This window comes from Lycorma delicatula, chromosome 3 (genome assembly GCF_047948215.1).
Source record: "Lycorma delicatula isolate Av1 chromosome 3, ASM4794821v1, whole genome shotgun sequence".
NCBI lineage: Eukaryota > Metazoa > Arthropoda > Insecta > Hemiptera > Fulgoridae > Lycorma > Lycorma delicatula.
Window position 1 is genome coordinate 2,152,861 of NC_134457.1, and position 20,594 is coordinate 2,173,454.

A 20,594-nucleotide genomic window follows, 5' to 3' on the forward strand; every position below is an offset into this window, starting at 1 on the left:
ATATATATATATTCCTATTTTCATCATTTTTATCTGATAAAATTTCTCAAGAGTTTCAAAAAAAAATTTGATTTTTTAGTTAGGAAAAAACTGTATCTCCATTGCCATTTTCCTATTTTCAGTTTGCCTTGTTCTTGCTCAATTGAGATGAACATTATGATGTATAAAAAAAAAATTATATAAATGTGTAAACTTTAACTTAAATAATTTTAATGTCTTTTAATAACTATGCAGTTATTTTCTTTTAATTTGTTTTTTAGATTATATATTTTACTTTTATTCATTACTGAATTTTTTTTATGAATAAATTTTTTATCATTTTTATTTTTAAACTTACTAATTTTATTACTTATATCATTTTTAATTTTATCTTTTTTTTCATTAGTACGATTAATTTTGCCCAATTATTGTATTCTGAATCTATTATTGTATTTTTTACAATTTTATCTATATTATTATTAATTGGTAAGTTAAATTTAAATGAATTTGCAACTATTTATTTTTCTTCATCTCGGAAAACAACTTTTGTTAGATTTATTAAATTACCATTTACATTAAATTTATCTGATTTTTTCTGTATATTATCAACTTCTGTACAAATTATACTATCTTTATTTATTTAATTTTTGTTATTTGATTTAAATTATAAATGTTATCTGTTCAATATGTTGTATTTTTCTTACCATTTTCATTTCTATCAAATCAGTAATAATAGAAATAAAATAAGAAATAAAATAGTTATAAAAAATTATAAATTTTAGAAAAAGTGTATATATATATATATATATATATATATATATATATACACTGTCGTCAATTCGCTTTGACAGCTTGTTGTAGTCACTAACCTTATGGTAGCCCTGAGAAGGGCTGTTGTCGTCAAATGGCTTCAATAGCTCGTACATAACCTTGTGGGAAAAGGGCCATTTTTTGCGTTAGCTCTGAGAAGAGCTGTTGGGTCTGGAGGCTGGTCTCCAGGGAAGTGGGGAAGTTGTGGCTCGTCCATTGAAGTCCGACCAGGCTTTCCCTCAGCGGTAGTTGGATCCCCGCTACAGCGTGGCAGTGGTGGCCCCCAGAGCCCCACAATGTCGGGTTGGCATCAGTCGTTCTTCACTGGCACGGCCAAGGAGGTTCTCCCTGAGCAATCCCACACTGGGCCGGTTCCTGCTGCCAAGTCCACCAGCCAAGGTGATTGAAGTCCAGTGAGCTGGAGCTGGAGCGGGAAGGTAGCGTCCGCATCTAGCAACTCCCTTGGCGGGCAAGCCAGGCCTGCTGCCCGGATGGGGATGTTGGCATCTAGCGGGAGGTCCCTCATTGGGGTGGCCAGGGAACTTCTGCCTTATACCATCTTCTTCTTCTTGGTCTTCTCCAGGTGGTGGTCGACGATGAATTGAAAATTCACTCTCGTGTATGCTCTTTTATTGGAGCCTGAGAGTGGTGGGGCTGCAGTGCCGCTATGGTGGGAGAACTGCGCAGTGGAAGTGATGCTTCTATCAGCGCATCCATATACTGTGCGCCAGCTCACATCTGAGTTGCTATACCATTTCATCCACTGATATTAAATTGGGCATATATGTGGTAACAAGACATATATAAATGGAACTTCAGCCTTATAAATCTGCAAGCAGAATTAAAGGGGGACATTCTTATTAAAATTATTTAAGTTAAAGTTTACACATTTACATAATTTTTTTTTATACATCATAATGTTCATCTCAATTGAGCAAGAACAAGGCAAACTGAAAATAGGAAAATGGCAATGGAGATACAGTTTTTTCCTAACTAAAAAATCAAATTTTTTTTGAAACTCTTGAGTAATTTTATCAAATGTAAATGATGAAAATCGGAATTAGAACAAGAATAAATGTGTTACAGAATAAAAGTACAATATTATATATCATTTCACTGTGATTATCACAACAAAGCTTTGAGAAAGAAGAAAAGCCCATTTCCCACTATCACCAGCCACGGTATTAAAGGCACTTGTTGACAAAATAGTTACTTATGTTTCAGACAATTCCATTAGTAAAATTAATCATTTAGAAGGATTAAATGATTTTTTTTTTAAATTAATCAAATAAAATTGAGAATTATTTTTTTAAAAACTGAAAAAAATTAGTGGTATATCAAAATAGAGCAATAAAAATGTAAAATGTTAATTGTATTAATTACTACATAATTATTTATCATTTTCTTTAGTATTTTTTTTACAATACTATTATTTTTGCTACTGTATTATAATAAATAAAATAAAAATATCACTTACTTGTTATTACTTTAAAAATTCTCTCACATTAGCGCTTTCATGGCGTGCACCGCTTCATCAGGTGTTTAAAAAATTTTTCTTTAAAATTTAAAAAAGGATGATGTGTACAGGGTTGATTAATTGGTAAAATCAAATAGCAAAAAAGGACAGTTTTAGTTGAGCACATGGCCATAGATTGATTCCCTATGTTTCTGCTTGACAGTGTCACTATCAAAGACAATAATTTGTGAACTTTGTGTTTTAAGCAGTTTGTTATATATGAATTTGTAGTTACAATTCACCACGCACTTTGTAGGAAGTTTAATTATGATCCTCCAAGTTACAGTAATATTTGTCAATTGTATAACCAGTTTGAAATGATCAGATATCTGTATAAAGGAAAGAGTATGGGACGACTGAGAGAACTTTTCATCGTAATAGAAAGGTTACCTCACATAATGTCTGTATCTGGGGATCAGAAGATCCTCATGAACTCTTACAATACAAAAGAGGCTCCCCAAAATTAATTTTTTCTGCGGATATCCCTATGGCAAGTTTACAGGTCGTTTTTTTTTCACTGAAGTAAATGTAACAAAAGTTGCTTATTTAGATATGATGTGTACATGGCTCTTTCCTAGACTGCAAGATGAACCAGAGAATTTTATTTCACAAGATTTTGCACTCCTGACTGGTGTAACTATACTCTCTCTATGGGAGAGTCCCCATTCACTGATATATATTTATCAACCCATAATGAAATTTTCCCCAATCACTGGATCAGTTGGCATGAACCCAATGACAGAGCATGTTTGCAGTCGCCTCCCCCAAAGTCACCCAACCCCATGTGATGTTTCCTTTGAAGTTTTATAAAGAATCTTATGTATATGCCTCAACCACCTACTAATCTACCCAATTTGAGGAACAGTGTTGAAGCAGCTGTCGCTTCCATTACTGCAGACATGCTGGTTAAAGTATGGGAAGAGCGCTCCCGTTAGTTTAAATGCTGCATTCTCACATTGATCACTTGTATGAAAAAAATTGTAAAAGTTACTGTTTGATTTTATTTTTAATTCGTTACTGTAAGTCAAGATTAAAAGATATTAAATAGCCTCAAAACCTGGATATTAATTTTTGTAAACCCGGATATTAATTTTTGTACATCTCATACTTCATAAAAATATGTGTTATCATTCTGGAGGAATAGAAACAACTATATACCACTCAAATACTAAACCCCCCACGGGCATGGTAGGATAAAAGTGTACTTCAGTATTGCAGTAATGAAAAGAAATATTATGTACAATTTATTCTAAGAGTATTAGTTATAGATACTTCAGCATAAAATCATCCAAAAAGGAAAAAAAATATTTTTTATCTGTAAAGCATATAGTAACAAAAATATTTGAATATTTGTTGATAAAATTTATATGAATATACTGATAATAGCAATTTTGGCTCAAGAACTTGTAAATTTATATTTAAAAATAAATCTTTCCTTCTATTTATGTTATACTTTTTTATTAAGTAGAATATAATTCTGTGTAATACATTAGATGGATTGAAAGATATTCTGATCAAGCTTTACCTGATTGCACCTTGGCCATGTTTTGGATACCTTTTTGCAGACAGACTGGAAATGAAATTCCTGTGCAGTTCTATGGAAAGAATTGCCATAAAAGACTGCCGCTAATGAAATCAGAGTAGCATCATCTGAGATAATTCCACAGCACCTATTCAAGCTACAACGAATGAAGGGTAAGGAAGGGAAAAGGTGGAATAAATCATCAACCACAAAGGAACTGCAAGTGATCAGGGTAGAAAGCAGTTTGTCTTTTCCTGAAAACAAAAATTTTAATATTTGATAGAAATGAAATTTCTTTATTTTTGTAAATTTATTATAATGCTGCACAGTTTAAATAGTTTCAAAAAAAAATTTATTGTGAAATAAAAATCACAAACTGACAGATTATATCGTTAGATGGTATTCAGAAAGATCAGTGTGAACCGTTATTAGATTTGTAATTTTGTAATTATTATCATTAAAATGTGATACATATAGCTATCTCTCTTTCTCACTTAGTAAATCTGGCTATTAATAATTTTTTCTCTCTTTTGATCCAGGGTTTGTATAGTTTCTATAAAAGTTGCAGTACAAAACTGTTGTGAAAGTACAGTTAATATTAAAATAGAGGCTCGAGGACCAACAACAAGGTGAAGTATTACTTTTATTTACGTTTTATCTATCTTAAGTATAAATGTGTATAAATGCATGAAACTGGAGAAAACATTAACAGAAATGTTTCAATTTTTGAAATAAGCGAACGGATATGATGCTCTGGGTCATACGCAATGTTACGAATGGTTTTCACGATTTCAAAGTAGTCGTCAGTCGATTGAAGATGACCCTCAACCAGGAAGGCCCTTGACTTCAACTGATGACACCCGCATTCAGAAAATCAACTATCTGTGCGTGCAAATCGCTGATTGACTGTCACTTGCAGAAGAGGTTAGCATCTCGATTGGATTGTGCCGTGACATTTTCACTGAAAAATTGAACATACATCGAGTTGCACCAAAGTTTGTTCTTCATTTGATGACCGAACAGCAGAAAGAACATCGAGTGCACTTCTTGAATAAGCTGATGATGATGATGAAACATTCGTGCAAAGGATCATAACGGGAGACGAAAGCTGGGTTTACAGATACAACATTGAGGCAAAAGTTCAGTCATCAAAAAATCGCACATTATAAAAATCACTACTAACACTTAAACATGTTGCATTCAAATAACAGTAATATGAAAACTAAATGAGATATCAACAATCAAGAACATGTGATTATAGAGGAGATTATGCAGAAAACAATGCTGCCAACTGCATATTACTAAATATTTTCATTGACACGTAATTAAAAATGTTCGATTATTTTCTGAACAGACCTCGTATTAAAACTTAGAATAATTAATCCTCATTGCAGTAAAACAGAGTATTCAATCTGTTACAAGCCAGCATTTCAGTTATATTTGGTGATTTATTTTACCATTGTGATTAATTTTACTGAAATGTATTTTGATAATACATGTGCTTGTTTTATTATTATTATTTATTTTTTTAGTCATTGTTTTGTAGAAATACCTCACTTAGTATAATATTATTTTTTAAAAGATGTTGATTTCTTGTTTTTCTTTTTACATGTGCCACAACTGTAATAAGTTGGAGGCTGCTTATTTATTTTATATGAATAAATACATATTTAAAATATGAAATTAAAGTACAATTTTTTTGCAAGCATTTTTGTTTTTCATAAATATTTTTGAGATGAACTTCAGATTTTTTTAGATTTGATTATAGGGTGTATTTTTAATTTTATTTTTATTCTTAGCATTAGATATTTTAAATACAAAAAACTATTTGACATACACGATCCTTATATCAAAATATGAATCATTAAGAGTTGTTAAATTTATAAAAAAATAATTAAATCGATCTTTTATGAACGGTATTAATAGATTAATGTGAAGAACACATTAATCTCAATTAATAGTGTTCTTTAAAGAACACTATAAAGTCAGAACAATGAGAGTTTATTTTTTAAACTAAGATTGTGTCCATTTAGCTTTTGGGATATAGCTTGTAAATGTTAAGCGTTATAATGTTAAATGTTATACCTATTGCATCATCTGGAATTTAATTCTACTTTTTGATGATCTTAACTGTGACAATATTTTTATTAAATAATATCGTCCATGTAAAAGACATGTAATTTTTCCATTTATAAGTGTTGATGATTCTAACTTATAAAAAGGTGTACCCATGTGTCGTGTTTTTGTTTGTGGGGGATGTGATGGAATATTGTTTGATCAGTGAGGGATCAGCATGTTTTGTTAAGTGTTACGCTTTGACTCGTGTAGCTTTATAACTTTTTGGCTGAATCGCTGATAATAATGGACTATTATAAAAAATGTTAGGTATAAAATGTAGGTAAGCTAGTAAACTGTATTTCTATAATCCAATGCTTCTGAAAAAAACTGAATCATCTCAAAAAATTACAACTGGTAACTGAAAATCGTGAAAAAAAGATCAACAGCTGAACCCATGTTAGAATAAATAAGTCTCTAAGCAAACCTGAAGTCAGATAATATCATAAAACTTGTTAATAAAATAAAATTAATCTTAGCCCTGATGGTTCGACAGCACCTTGGCATCTTAGGATGTGTGATAAAAATATAATTTTTGCATTTGATGAAATCACATTAATTAAATTATTCCATAGACATACTTGCATTATATAATGGTAGGTGCAGTTCCATTTGGTGAGAATACTGTTAATGGATTTCAGTAAACAATCTTAACAGTCGATATCTTAGAAAATAATTTTCTTCCTGATTTTTCTACATAGATCTGTTTTTACTAGAGAGAAGATAAACAAATTATTGATTTCAAAATGGCATCAATTAAAAATTTTTTCGTAATTTTTAGCATTTACAAATATTTTTCATTATAACTCAGCTTTTACAAAGTCTGTTTTCAATAAACATTAAGGTGTAATTTTTTCAGAGTAAAATGCTTAAAATTTTGCTAATAATGATTACTTGTTAATGCAAGGATCTTTCAATAATTGAAGAGGCAAATGATTGTAGAAAAGCTATCATATATTCAATAACAATGAAACTAATGTTACTTACAATATAATCCTCGGCTACATTTAAGCACTGTTCCATCTTTCTGTGAGCTTTCTTATTCTACTAGTAAAGAATTTTTCACTTTGGCATCTGATTCATTCTTATTCCACATTCATGAAATGTTCATTGTTGCCAAACTTGGTGCCACATAAAAACTCTGAGAGAACCAAACAAATAAAAAATCTAATAATGGAAGGTCAAGGCTGTAAGGTGGATGCGCTCACACCTCCTGACCTGAATAGCTTTCTGTGTCGTTTTAGTACAGGGGTGGTTGTTATAAAGAAGAATTACACTTTTTGAGAGAGTGAACCAGGATATTTCCTCCTTATTGCGGGTTTCACTTTGTCTTTTAGCATGTCATGTTAGACATGCAATCAACAATTTTGATTGTACATTGTTTTTCCAAATAATTAGAATAAATTGGCCTTTATAATCCCAAAACATTTTTAGTGTCACTCTACCGGCTAACGTGTATATTTTGATTTTTTCCTGGCAGGCATACTCGGTTGTTTCCATTCTGTACTCAGATATTTGGATTCTTACTCAAAATGACAGTTCCAAGTTTCTTTAAAAGTTATTATGCGATCTTAATAAGCATTATTTTCTGTTTAAAACCATTGTAAGTTCTTACAAATGTGAATTCAGGTATCATGAATTTGAGTCTACTGTCCCAGAACCTACCTGAAAAATGGTTTACAGTTATTCAACTTATTAAGTATGATGGAATGGACAGTGTCAATACTCACACGATACATTACAGAATTTTCTGAAATTTTTATGTGCCTGTCCTAACGAATAAGATCATTAATGCAATTTTGCAAAGTATTAAGTGGTTTTCCTCTACGATGAAAATAGTAACACTTCTACCTGATTTTAACTCTTTGATCTACTTAAATTAATGCACTTTTTACTGTATAGTTATAAAATAACAAGAGAATTTTGGCCGGTTTTACTTCTTCAGAAAATAAAAATCTTATCACAGCTTTCTGTTTTTCAAAAGTACACACATTTCAAGCAAAACCAAGATTTTGAGATGAGCAAAAGAGATTACAGTACTGGAGATTTTTTTGAACAGCTGGATATGTTTTTCATGTTAGGGATGCCAATTTGGATGTAAGATGGTTTCAGTTTATTCTCTTAAATAGTTTTGCTGTTGCCATTTGTCTCCTTAGTTATAGAACCACCCTTGTACTACTTACTGAACTATCAAGGAGTGAAACATTAAAATAGTAATCATTTTAAAATAAAATTTCACTTGATTCCATGTTTATTTATTTTATAGAGAATCCAAAAGTCCAACTTGGAGATATAATTTTTTTTTATTTAAAAATAAAAAAATGCTTGATCGACAAATAAAGAGGTGTTTTAGACTTGTTTTTAGAAAATTTTTTCTTGTGCTGATTTTAGGAACATGCTACTGGAATATTGGACTACCTTTTATATACTTTATACTGCATGTATGTGTCTTTCCATATTATGTGAAGGCAATGAGAAATTCATTCTTTCTCACAGGAAGTATTGAATTAACAATTTATTTCTTTATTATCTTTTCAAATTTTTCTTATGGCTGTGATGCATATAAAGCATCCGACATATACAGAAACACTGATCAGAGTAATGGTGCTTACTATGTAGAAAGTCACATGTTGAACTGAATATCACCTGCATTTTGGTGAGGTTATTTTATTCATCACAGAGAGTGATGGATAGTGAATATTATTATTCTTAAAGCAAGCATCTCTTGTACTTTAGACACTTAACTGCATTTCAGTCATAAGAAAGTCTCCGTCAGATAGCATAGAGTAACATTAATGTGCCCTTCAAACAAAAAACAATGCAATAGGTTGTGTTGAATATGAAACTAGTGTTTTGATCAAAGCATCCTTTTTAATCGATTAATTTTTTTGTTTATTACAGTTCACATAGGAGTCAGTTATATTCACCGCGTTCAGCAATATCGTTTCACTGGGTCGGCCGAACGGTATCTATTGAAACACTTAAACCAAATTCAAGGTCAGAAGTACTTTTATCAATTGCTATTGCAGCGCCGGGCTCTTATGATATTGGCTCACATTTGACTGTATCTGCTAGACAACCTCAAGAATCTAATTCTGATTATGTACCGCAGGTTTGGAGGCCTGAAACTACGCTTATAGTTACATAGCAGCTAAAAAAATTAGATACTTGTAATAAAAATAACAATTATTTTATTACCTCTCCTCCATATGGAAAGGAACAGCCATGTATTTGCAATCATAACTAGTTAGAATCTGTATTTATGTTATTATTTTTATTATTATATTGTATTATTAGCATATATAATTACTATTAGATATATACATTTTTTTTTTTCGTTTAGGAAAAATTACATAATTATGTACATTGATGTTTTTATCATAGAATGGCTATAGAGCGATTGAGTATATAGGCTATATAATGAAACTGTATTGTATATGAGGTGTTCTATATAGATTAAGTCTGTATATCGTTGTGTGAATTGTAGAATGTTATGATTTTGTGACGTATTAATATAATAAAATCAGTATGGATTTTCATACAGATTTTCATCATTTTATTTTACTTAATTTTTGTTACATTTATTAAAACAATTTTTTAGATAATGTTTGTTATAATCACAAATATATTGCATGTAGCCCTTAAACGCTGATATTTTGTTTTTGTTTGATTACTTTTACCTTTTTATATATTTATAAAAATAATAATAGTTTTTATGCTGCTGGATAACATAAAACATTATGCAATCCATTTTAGCTGTATGTTTTATGTACATTTATGAATAAATACTACCTGTCAGTTACATTGTATTAATTTGGAATGCAAGTGGATTTTGTACCAAGAAAAACACTAGTTAAATCTTAATATTTATTATTAGTTTCCATTAGGTTCTTGAACATTTTACTGTTAATGCCTTTTGTAATATTTTATTTATAGTTGTTTTTATGTTAAGTTTTATAATGTATTTAGGTATTACATTTAGCTGTCAGATTATGATTTCTAAGACAAACATAAATAAAACAGAAAATTTACTGGTTTTATGAATATCTATTTAAATATATCTGTATTCATATTCTACAGTAGGGTAGGGTGAACAACTTCTGTACTTTACCTGTAATTACATTTATTTTATAGCTGAACTTTATCGGGTAGATATAGATTGATTATTGTTTTTCCTTAAGTTACTTGAACTGTCTGAAGTTAACATTATGACATAAAATATGTTTTATACACTTCTTTTTTTCATTTTAACTTCTGTTTGTTTATTTTTATTAAGTATTCAAATCGGAAGCAATGTTGTCTTTTGTTACATGTTTGTTTATTAAACATTTATTGTCCTTTTTTGAGTAACGATGACTGGAGTTTTTTTTATCCGTATTGATATCTTTATAATTCTACTTTTTGTAGGTTATTGGACTTTTACATATATGTCATCATATTTTACAGTCTTTTTTTCTATGCTGTCAACTCTATAGCAAATCTTTCTCTTAACTTCTTTGTTGTATGTTCTCTTATCGTATTTTCTGTAGCGCTTTCTTAATGAAGGTGTGGAAAATCAGTTTAAAAAAAACGAAATGATGAACAAAAAGATTTTTTTATAGAATATTTTTTATAGACTTTTGAGGTAAAATTGGGTAATTATGGGACAGTGTTGAAAGCTTTGGTGGTGAGACTAGGTTACTAATGACCGTAGTGCAAATTACTGTTGGTGGGCTAAACCTGTGATGAAGTCCCAAGTCCACACAAGAGAATACATGCCTAGGTCTTGTATGCATATTTCATGTACAAGAAGAATGAAAAAAGCCTTTTTTTGGGTAAAGTTGAAGAAGAAGGGATTGGAGGACTACTAAACTTATTTTGCAAATCAAAGAAGTATTCTTTAAAACCTGTTTTAGTAGTACACTCTTTGTTGATAAATATTCCTAGGACCAGGATTATTTTTATAATTTAATTTTAGCGATGTAGAATTAAAGAAACTGTATGTGTGAAAGCAGTAATAAATAAGCAGTATAAAAAAAGTAGATGAAATCTAGTAAGCATTTCTGTTCTAATAATATTCTTGTACACACGTGTACAGTTACATTTATGACTTTGTTTAGATTTTTTTAACTTCTAAAAATCTTTGCTAATGTCATTGCTAACTGACACTCTTCCTGTTCATTCATAAGACTCATGAAATCGTAACAATTATTTTGCTAGTATCAGAAAAACCAAAAGTAAATAACTTAGTGTTTGGTGATATCATTACAAAACTAATCGATAAATAATTTGTTATATTACCTAAATGACTACTTACCATTTTTTGTTTATCGTAATTAAAAATTTTAAATATCCAACATTGTCTTTGAATGTAAATGTAAATTTTCAACTATTTGTTTCAACCCATTTAATTTTTTACAGTTTCCACTACATTGTTATGCATAATAATTTTTATCGTAAGAATGCATAATTTTACAATTTTTTCCTAATATTTCATTACATTTTATATATTAGGTGCCAGAAAAATTAAAATTTTTTAACAGAGATTATGTACAAGATTAAAGATTATTAATATATTTTTGATATCTATAAATAGGTAAATAAATGATTCTGGTAATAACTTTGATATATGATGGAGTATGTTAAATGGTGGTTGTTAATTATAATGATAAATGCGTGAGGAATCCATTTTACTTTAGTCACTTTATTGTCTTGAGATTTATTTTAAGAACCTGTTGGATTTTTTATAATTACGTAGTTTATTATAGTTTTAATCAATAGCTTGGATCGTGTTAAATGGTTTATTGCATCAACATAGATCCACTTACATAAGAAAAAAAAGAGGAATATAAACGATAAAGGTTTTTCTTACTATTTTATAAGTTTAAAAATGTTTCTGAATATTACTTTGTATTTAGTGTTATCACAAATCGGGCAAGCTATAATTTTATACAAATTTATTTAATAATATTATTCTTTGTTAAAAAATCACTTTTTTTGTCTATATTGTTTTTATACTTGTAAAAATGTACAGTTATTCATTATAGTAATAAACAATTTCATTAACCCATTTAGTCGCAACAAAATTTAAGGCTGCTTTTTTACTCACAGTAAAAAAAAGGAAAATATACTTAATAAACTTTTGTTTTTAATATTAAAAATAGCTTTTCTTAAATAATTAATAGTTTGTCATATTTTTTTCATAGAATTGATAAAAAAACATTTTGAAATATCTATATTTATAGTAATTACAAGGTTTACTTTATAATTTTGTTCATTGAAATATTTTATAATTAAATAATCGCTTTATTTCCACTTTCATTTTTCATTTAAGATTTGAAATCTTTACATTTTCCCCAACACATCCTATAACAGATCGTTCTGATCTGAAAAATACTGAGATTAAATAGTACGATAAATCAAGTTTACTGCTCATTAGTTTACAGTTTTTAATAGATTAGGAGTAGTACTGTTTGTAACACATGTTAAAACTGGATGAACAAATTTCCCGCTTTTATTTTGAATGTCATGATTTTTATCTGTGAAATTTCTTTTTACAGCTGTTTTCATGATACAAATTGCTGAAATATAATTAAATATTGCACATTGAAGACATATCAGAAATACTTTTGCGTCAATATTGTTTCCAGTAGTGAACATAACCTTGCATTCTTAAATTTTGATATAAATAGATAGCAAACAATTAAATATAGCGCAATAGGTTTCTTGGGTATAATTAATGTTTCAGTTTTGAGATAGCATGAACAAACTTGCAGTTGATGGTTTTGAGATAATAACTTTCTTTGTTTTTTTAATTTGGTAACTAGGATCATAAAAATTCGTTAAAAAATTGACCGACTATTATCTTCTGTTAAATTATATGCATTTGTAACAGAAAAATGTTCTAAAATTAATTTACTATCAGATGTGTAGAAGGAAAACTCCACTCATTCATTGTACTTAGCGATATACATATATAAAATATACTTATTTTATGTGATGTTATAATAATAATTATGAAAAATATGATCATCTTACCTGATATAACCCCCACTTAAAAGTAAAATGATTAAACATATCAAAATAAATATGATGAAATTTAAGTATTGCATTCTTAGTCTACAAACATTCACTCATCCTAAAAGCCCTGAATACAAAATGTTACTGGCTTTTTAATTTTTGTGTTAGCTGCATAACTTGAATTGAAATTTAAGAATGGTTATCGTTAATATATTTAACTACATGTCAGTCAGATATAACTGACAGTGATGTTATAACACTGAGTTGCACTGTTTACTAATGTCTTTCCTATAAAGTTGCTTATTCTTTAAAGAGTTCTATTGTTGTCTTTGTTTTAATGACTAATAATAGCCAAAGCAAAATGCACTTTGTAATCAATTTATATAAATATTTAAATACTTTCATACATATTTTTCTACTATATCGTTATATAAATTTTATATTAAAATCATGAGAATAAATACAGAAAAGGCAAGAACACTAACCAACATCTGGTGCTTTAAAGTGTTATACTTAACAATGTAAGTGTACATTGTTAACATTTGGTTATTTAAAGCACACATATAGTCAGTATGGTAAGTTTGTTTAAAAATTACTTCTCTTATAATAATAATAATAATAATAATAATAATACTAACACCTTATTATTAGGTGACTACTCAAAAAGGGTGTATGTATGTGTGTTTATGCACCATAGCAGCTCAATGGCCAAACTGTATGACCCCCTCACTGAAATCCTTACATTACCAGGAATGTTATAGATTATATAAATATTTGTATGCATTTATTTATATATATATAAATTTGAAAATTTGGAAAAAAAATATATAATATAAAAATATTAGCAAAATCAATACATAGAATTAAATAACAATGTCATTTCCAAGATAATGGGAAGTTTGTAGTACGTAGGCATTTTAACCAAATTAAATATTTTAACAAAGTAATACTGACATGAAGCCTTCATGGATCTAATGGCAGTAGTCTGAAATTTAGGGGCCCTGCACTTCTACATTGCACACCTATATAATGATCTGCACTGACTGAACATCCTATATTTATTTTTATTATTTTTTTTTGTTTGACAATTGTGTTTTTTAATTTTTAACAGATTTAAAACTTGTAAAAACTTTATAAGTAATGTGTAACATTACTTATAAAGAGTAAAAGCACACACTATAAACAATACTCATGGTCATTTGAGTTAAATAAATGTTAATAATTAATCATTCAAAATATAATTAACCAGAAAATTAATAGTTATTAATTATTAGTTTATTATAACTTATCTACTGAATAAGTACTCTTTTTTTTTATTAAAAGAAAATTAAAAAACTATTAGTTTATCAAATAAATTTCAAGTAAATTATTAGTTTAATAGTAGCTAATTAATTATAGTTTATTTTTAATTAATTTTTAGTAAATAGATTATTATTTGGATAACAAGTTTTTTTTAATAAAGTGGGGATTCTTGTTCAGTAGATAATTATAGTTAAAACATATTCAATTTTATTACGCTAATAATTATAGGATGTTTTTTTTTTTTTATTATTGTTCAATAAATAAATTCTCTTATCGCATCATATATATACTTCTACTCATGCTTCCAAAAAAGACTGAGCCTATGCCAATTTTTACCATTTAGGAGATTAATTAATAATCTTTACTCTATGTCTTTTCGTTGAATACTTCATATGAAACTTATCCCAAACAGGACATACAATTATGAAATGCATCAAATCTCCTATCTCCTCTATTACTCAAAGAACATATATGTATAGTTAAGTACATCATATTTTAGATGCATTAAGTTAACTGTTGCTTTGAATAGCCTTTTAATTAATCCATACTGAGCATCATTATAACAACTCTCTTTGTATAACAACCATTTAACATTGTTAACAACCATTTTGTATAACACATTTCATATTCAAACAAGTATTGGAATTTTATTTTAATACCGTTCAAAGTCTCGCCAAATTTGATGGTCGCAAAGTGATAATGAGATGATAATAAAATTAATTACTTGTTTCCTATCGCTAAACTGATATATATTTATTTTCTTCACTTCCTCAGCCGGTATTATTTGACATCTGTTTGTTATGTAGATTACAACATCTTGCAGTATATTTCAAAGTAAATAGAAAAATCGGCCACAGTTTAGCTTTACATGAAAAAATATTTATTTCTATGTTATGCGTAAAAAATACCAAGGATTATGAAGATTAGGAAAGTTTTGAAGTTGTTCTGACGTTAACTGACATTGAACATTTGTTCAGACATTACTGACATTGCATTCCTTCTGTCATCCTCAAAGAAGTTAGGTCCAGTCACAACTCACGTTGATATGGTGCACCAAACGGTAACCTTTTGGCTATGTAATGGTCATCCATGCAATCAACGAGGATTTTCAGCCACCCAGTATCTACTATTCTGCTTGTTTACATACCCGCTGATATGGAAATGAATCTCATCTGACATGTAAAGGTTGTCAACAAAATAGGGTTTGTCAAATATCTTTTCTATCATTTTATAACAGAATTGTTGTACCATATGTAGTCTGATGGTTTCATTTCCTGTACAACTTAAATTTTGTAAGGGTTAAACATCAAATCACTGTGGAATATTTGGCAGACAGTTGTTCGGTTTAGTTTCAATGCTGCCACGTGTTTCCTTGCTGATCGTCACGGGCTCCTTCCAATCGAGGTTCAAACTGCTTCAATGTTTTCTGGGATTCGTTGAGTTCGTTAACCACTTAGTGATTTCTTTTTTAGAGCTGAACCTGTCTCCTTGAAATTCTCAACCTGTGTCTTGATGGCATGACAAGATGAAACACAACTATGACTCCTAAATTGTAATGGCATCTGAATTCCCATTGAGCAGCACTAACACTGTCACCGATCTTATAAAATGCCTTCACGGCAAATGCACATTGTATACCAACCTTCTGGTCCATGATTATTAATGGCAAGTAGTTGTAAACAGAAGGATGCCTCTCCCACCTCTCTACCAACTCCTCAGGGCTGCCACTACTACTTTCAAAATTTCCTGTTTTCCTGTACCGCTCCTTGTAGTTTGGAAAAATGAATATATATAATAATTATAATTAATTGTTCCAGACAAAAAATGTGTATGGATTTAATAAAGCAAATAATTAATTAAGTATCCGTCAAGTAAACTTTACTAATCGCAGTGGAAGAACATTATTTATTTTTCACTTAAAATTTTTTATTATTACAAAATAATAAATTAGTTTAAAATGTTATACAAATGAAAGAAAGGGAGGAATCTTCTGTTTTAGAATTTTTATTAGTTTCATACAATTATTGTTAAAAAATAAAGAAATCCAGAATTATCATTAAAAAAAAACTCAGAACCAGTTGAAAAGGTGGACAATTCCTGCCCATCATTACAGAATGTAATTGACCTGGGAAATTAAATTGAAAGTTTCATGTCATTTTTACCATATTCATTACGTTGCATATCTATGCTTTCCCGATATTTTCTGTCATAATGTTTTCGATAACACATATAAATATATAAATTTGTAAACAAGGTTATTTTTTGTGTAGAGATTATATAGTTTAATATATATATATATATATAATATAGATTATATCTTATATAGTTTATATATATTTTGAATATTGTTACTAAAGTAACTCAATATATCAGATATATTTTCTCTTAAACTGCTGAACATCATCTATTAATCAAAAGTTACTGGATGTGCTGAGTTTGAATTTATTATAAGGCACTGAATTTTTGTACATAATTATGAACTATTTGCTTATGATTATTTTTATTGTAGTTAATTGGTGCTTACTTTATGTTGTTTGTTTAATGCTAGTCAACAAAAAAAATTTTTTTTCGTGCATCTGAAATCATTCATGGGGATTTTAACTAATTTCAGGTACTGAATTCAAAACTGTTATCAAAATTTGTATAATATATCACGTTTTTAGATACATACAATTTATTTATCAATAAATCCATAATCACTGTGAAATCAATGTTTAAAAAATAATTATTTATATGTGTATTCATTTAAAATTTGTTTAAATCAACTATGTCTTTATTTATTTATTCAAACACAGATAAATTGAAATGCATTAATAAAATTTTAAAATAACAGTTTTTAAAAGTTTTTCACTTGTACGATGTTTGATCAGTTTTTCTAAACAAAAACCAACAATACTCACCTGTTATTACAGGATCCCATCTTCCTTGATACTAATGCTCCACGGTCAGAATATCTTGATGGATACACTCTCCTTGCTCATCGCTGACAGAGACCAAATTTTTGGGAAAAAAGTCTCGATGGGAGTGTAGGGAATGAATTTTTAATGACATCCTACATCTAAACGTTTGTAGTTTGCTAACAGCCTTTTAACCAAAAAACATAGTTTTATCTTTTCTGTTGCCTAAAATACCACCGACAACATCTCTGAAGGACTTCCTTGCAGCTAGTTCACATTTGTTAAGTTTATTGTCAAAATTTAAGTCCTTAAGCAGTTTCTTGATTTGCGGACCGATAAATATACCCTTGAAACTTACCATCACTCAATTTAAGAAACTTATTTTTGAATGATTAAATTCAGGTCCGTCTTTGTCCAGTGCCTTTACAAAATATTTCCTGATTTTGAATTTTATGAGAAGTGGCGGCAGTATTATCAATTAATGATAAATGCTTTACATTTTTTTTCACCGATCACAAAATTCTGTCACAATGGCCAATTCTTTACTTGTAATGACTTTTTGTATCACAACTATCACAAAGACAAAGAAAACAATAATATCTTGTAAACCAAGAAGTAACACAAAAACTTTTAGATCACTGCAAACTTGCCACATAATCTCTTTGTATTTTATTGCTTCTAATATTGATGCCACAGTTTTTTACATTTCTTTCATGTCGACTGCATAAGCTAATGGAATGGATGGCTGTTTGTTAGCATTATGCAATAAAAATGCCTTCATCCTAACTTTAGAAGAGTCAATAAAAAGACAACATTCTTCAGGAATATGCTGAATTCCAAGCTTTCTTTCATCAGGCCATTGACTTCAATACAAAAAAACAATAAAGTTTTCATAGTAAAATAATTTGAAAAAGTTTTATTTTGTGTTCTAAATATAGTAACATTTTTTTTTTTTTTTTTTACTAAAAGATTTCTGCTGTTACAGCTTAGGCCCCAGAATTTCAGCTTGCTACTTTGAGGACATATCTGTATATTTTATCAACTTTCTTTTTTTAAATTATAATCCAAGTACATTTATCATACAAAAGTAGCAGTCAGTGAAGTGGTTCTTAGGTTTACGCCAAACCATCGGTACTGCAAATGGCATGGCTCATTGTTTCCCCTTCAACCATTCAGTTAACAGTTATTGAGCACGGTATGCAGATAACATGAGGCACCTGGATTTTATCTTGAACTCTGAATAGTACAATCAAAATAAAATTTATAAGCTGTTTTTATGAACTCAGAAATAGTCTTTCTTTGAGGATTAGGCGTAAATCTACCACAGACATAACAAAAATTGTCTGGATGAACATCCGCAAATTTTTGTAGAAGCCATGTTGTATCAAATAAGCACGAGAAAAATCACTTTGTATTATAAAGAGTTGATGAAAATGTAGCAAAATACTATTAACTCTAGGAAACACAACACAGAGTTTAGACAATTGAAGCTACACTGAATAAAATTTTAAGCTCTGTAGTAGGCAACAACAGATGTCCATATGATATCATCATACAGACTGTTTTATGTGTCTACTTCTCAAGATGCAGTGTTTACATTTATTTATTTTTCGTTTATTAAGCATGTATGCATAATGTTTAAAGTAAAAATATAGAAACTAATATTAATTGTAACCACTAGTTGATCAAAATGAGTTTATTATAAAATATTTTACAAATTTACAATTTACATAAAACCTTTACTCGGTAACACAACTTCAATAGCGTATTTTAAATCAGCACCCAAATTACAGAGAGAAAAGTTGTATTACATGTTAGATACAAATTTTGTGTTGACTAGTGTAATTAGTGACTGATATCTAAAAATGGCTGTATATTTCAAATAATAGTTAAACAGTTAACAGTGAAAAGAAAGATTAATTTTATAACAAATTTAAGGAAATGAATGTCAAGTAGATACACCATGTCTTAATTTATCTGATGTTACAACCGACTGAAAAAAATATTGTAAATTAGAATGGTTAGGAAGATAGTGTTGTAGTCTTATGTCTGGGGTCTTTTCTTGATTTGTCAATAAACTATGAAGTATTAGGCGATAAAGATTTTTGATCTAATTTTAAATTGCATCTAACATCTAGTCTTTTGGAATTTAAGCAAAAGGTTTTTACCATCCTGGATTTAAGTTAGGAATTTTGATAAGAGGCAGTCATCCTGTGTACATTGATCATCCTTTTTCCTTGTTCCTTGAATGTGTAATGGGAATTGTTGTCTTAGCTCCACATATAGAACCATGCGAGTAGGGCAGCTGCATCTTATTGGGGACCCACTGAAGCGATTGATGATTCTCTTTATTGTGCCTGCAGAACTGTTCAAGGTCTTCCTATCTAGATATTGCAAAAAAGCCAATTTAGCAGCTAAAGTGCTACTGCGTGAAGCTAGGCAGGTGTCCTATTTCTCGTAATCTAAAGAATTTTAATTTTTGAGTTTCTTTTTATCATGTTGAAGCTGAAGAAATACAAAACATTGGGTGTTACTGATATTTTATTCAATATAAATTAAGTCGGAACTGTTCAAAAAGAACTGTATCTAATCTGTTTTTAAGTTCTTGGCTTCCTAGTTATCACAAGTGTGGCATTACAGAAGAATTATTTGCTTAGATGCGATCAATATACAGAAATCTATTAAAATCGTTCAGTTAAGTTACAATAACTACTGTTTACACCCTTGTGTAAATGAATGAAATCAAACAAATTTTTTTTTCTTGATTACTTTTATCACAAAAACATTAAAATTTTACTATTTGTAATTTACACAGTAATATAACAGATTATAATTTTAAGTAACAATTTTAACACGAGTGGCATAGAATTTATAAGTTATTTTAAATATTATTTTACTTTTGTATCGTGGTACTCCCCTTTTATAAAGATAGTAATTAGTTTTTTTTTTGTTTACAATTAACCTTTTTAAGTTTTTCTTTGCAAACTGTTGATCTCTGTTGTATTTATATCAGGTAAAGTTTTCTGGTCAATCCAGGATAGTTCATTTTTTTAACAGTGAAATAAATTTTTATCTTTGAAATAACCTTGTTCCCCATTTGATCGAGGATACTTCAATTGTAGAACTGCTTAGTAATTTAATGCCTAAATAAAGTTTTTGCTGTTCATCATTCCTTCAACAGGAACAAGTGGTTCTTGTCCACTGTAAACTTAATATGCTTAAATATAATCTGTATTGGATATTAACAGTTTTACGGAATACCTTATATGAAAATTTTAACCATCAGCTTAATGTTCATGTTTAGCATAGATCCCATGGACAAAAAAATCTCTCGACTGAAAGTAGTACCTTTATTCATTCTTCTCTGGTACATTATTTATATTTCTTTATCCACGTTTTTTTCATCATAGAACTTTGTTCAGTTTGTTTTTTCATAGTTCTCATTTTCAGTTGC

General features: G+C 29.1%; 1 protein-coding gene across 5 annotated transcripts in view; it reads left to right on the forward strand.

Moving 5' to 3' along the window:
* The window catches only part of l(3)76BDm (trafficking protein particle complex subunit 8 homolog l(3)76BDm), a 130,430-nt gene extending 118,194 nt beyond the window's left edge, over positions 1–12,236 (forward strand). For all 5 annotated transcript variants that reach the window (XM_075359351.1, XM_075359353.1, XM_075359352.1 and 2 more), the window contains 2 exons: positions 4,367–4,456; positions 8,844–12,236. In XM_075359351.1, coding sequence (XP_075215466.1) covers positions 4,367–4,456; positions 8,844–9,090 — 337 coding nt within the window. In that variant the 3' untranslated portion in view covers positions 9,091–12,236. The remainder of the gene's footprint in view (positions 1–4,366; positions 4,457–8,843) is intronic.
* The last annotated feature ends 8,358 nt before the right edge of the window (positions 12,237–20,594 follow it).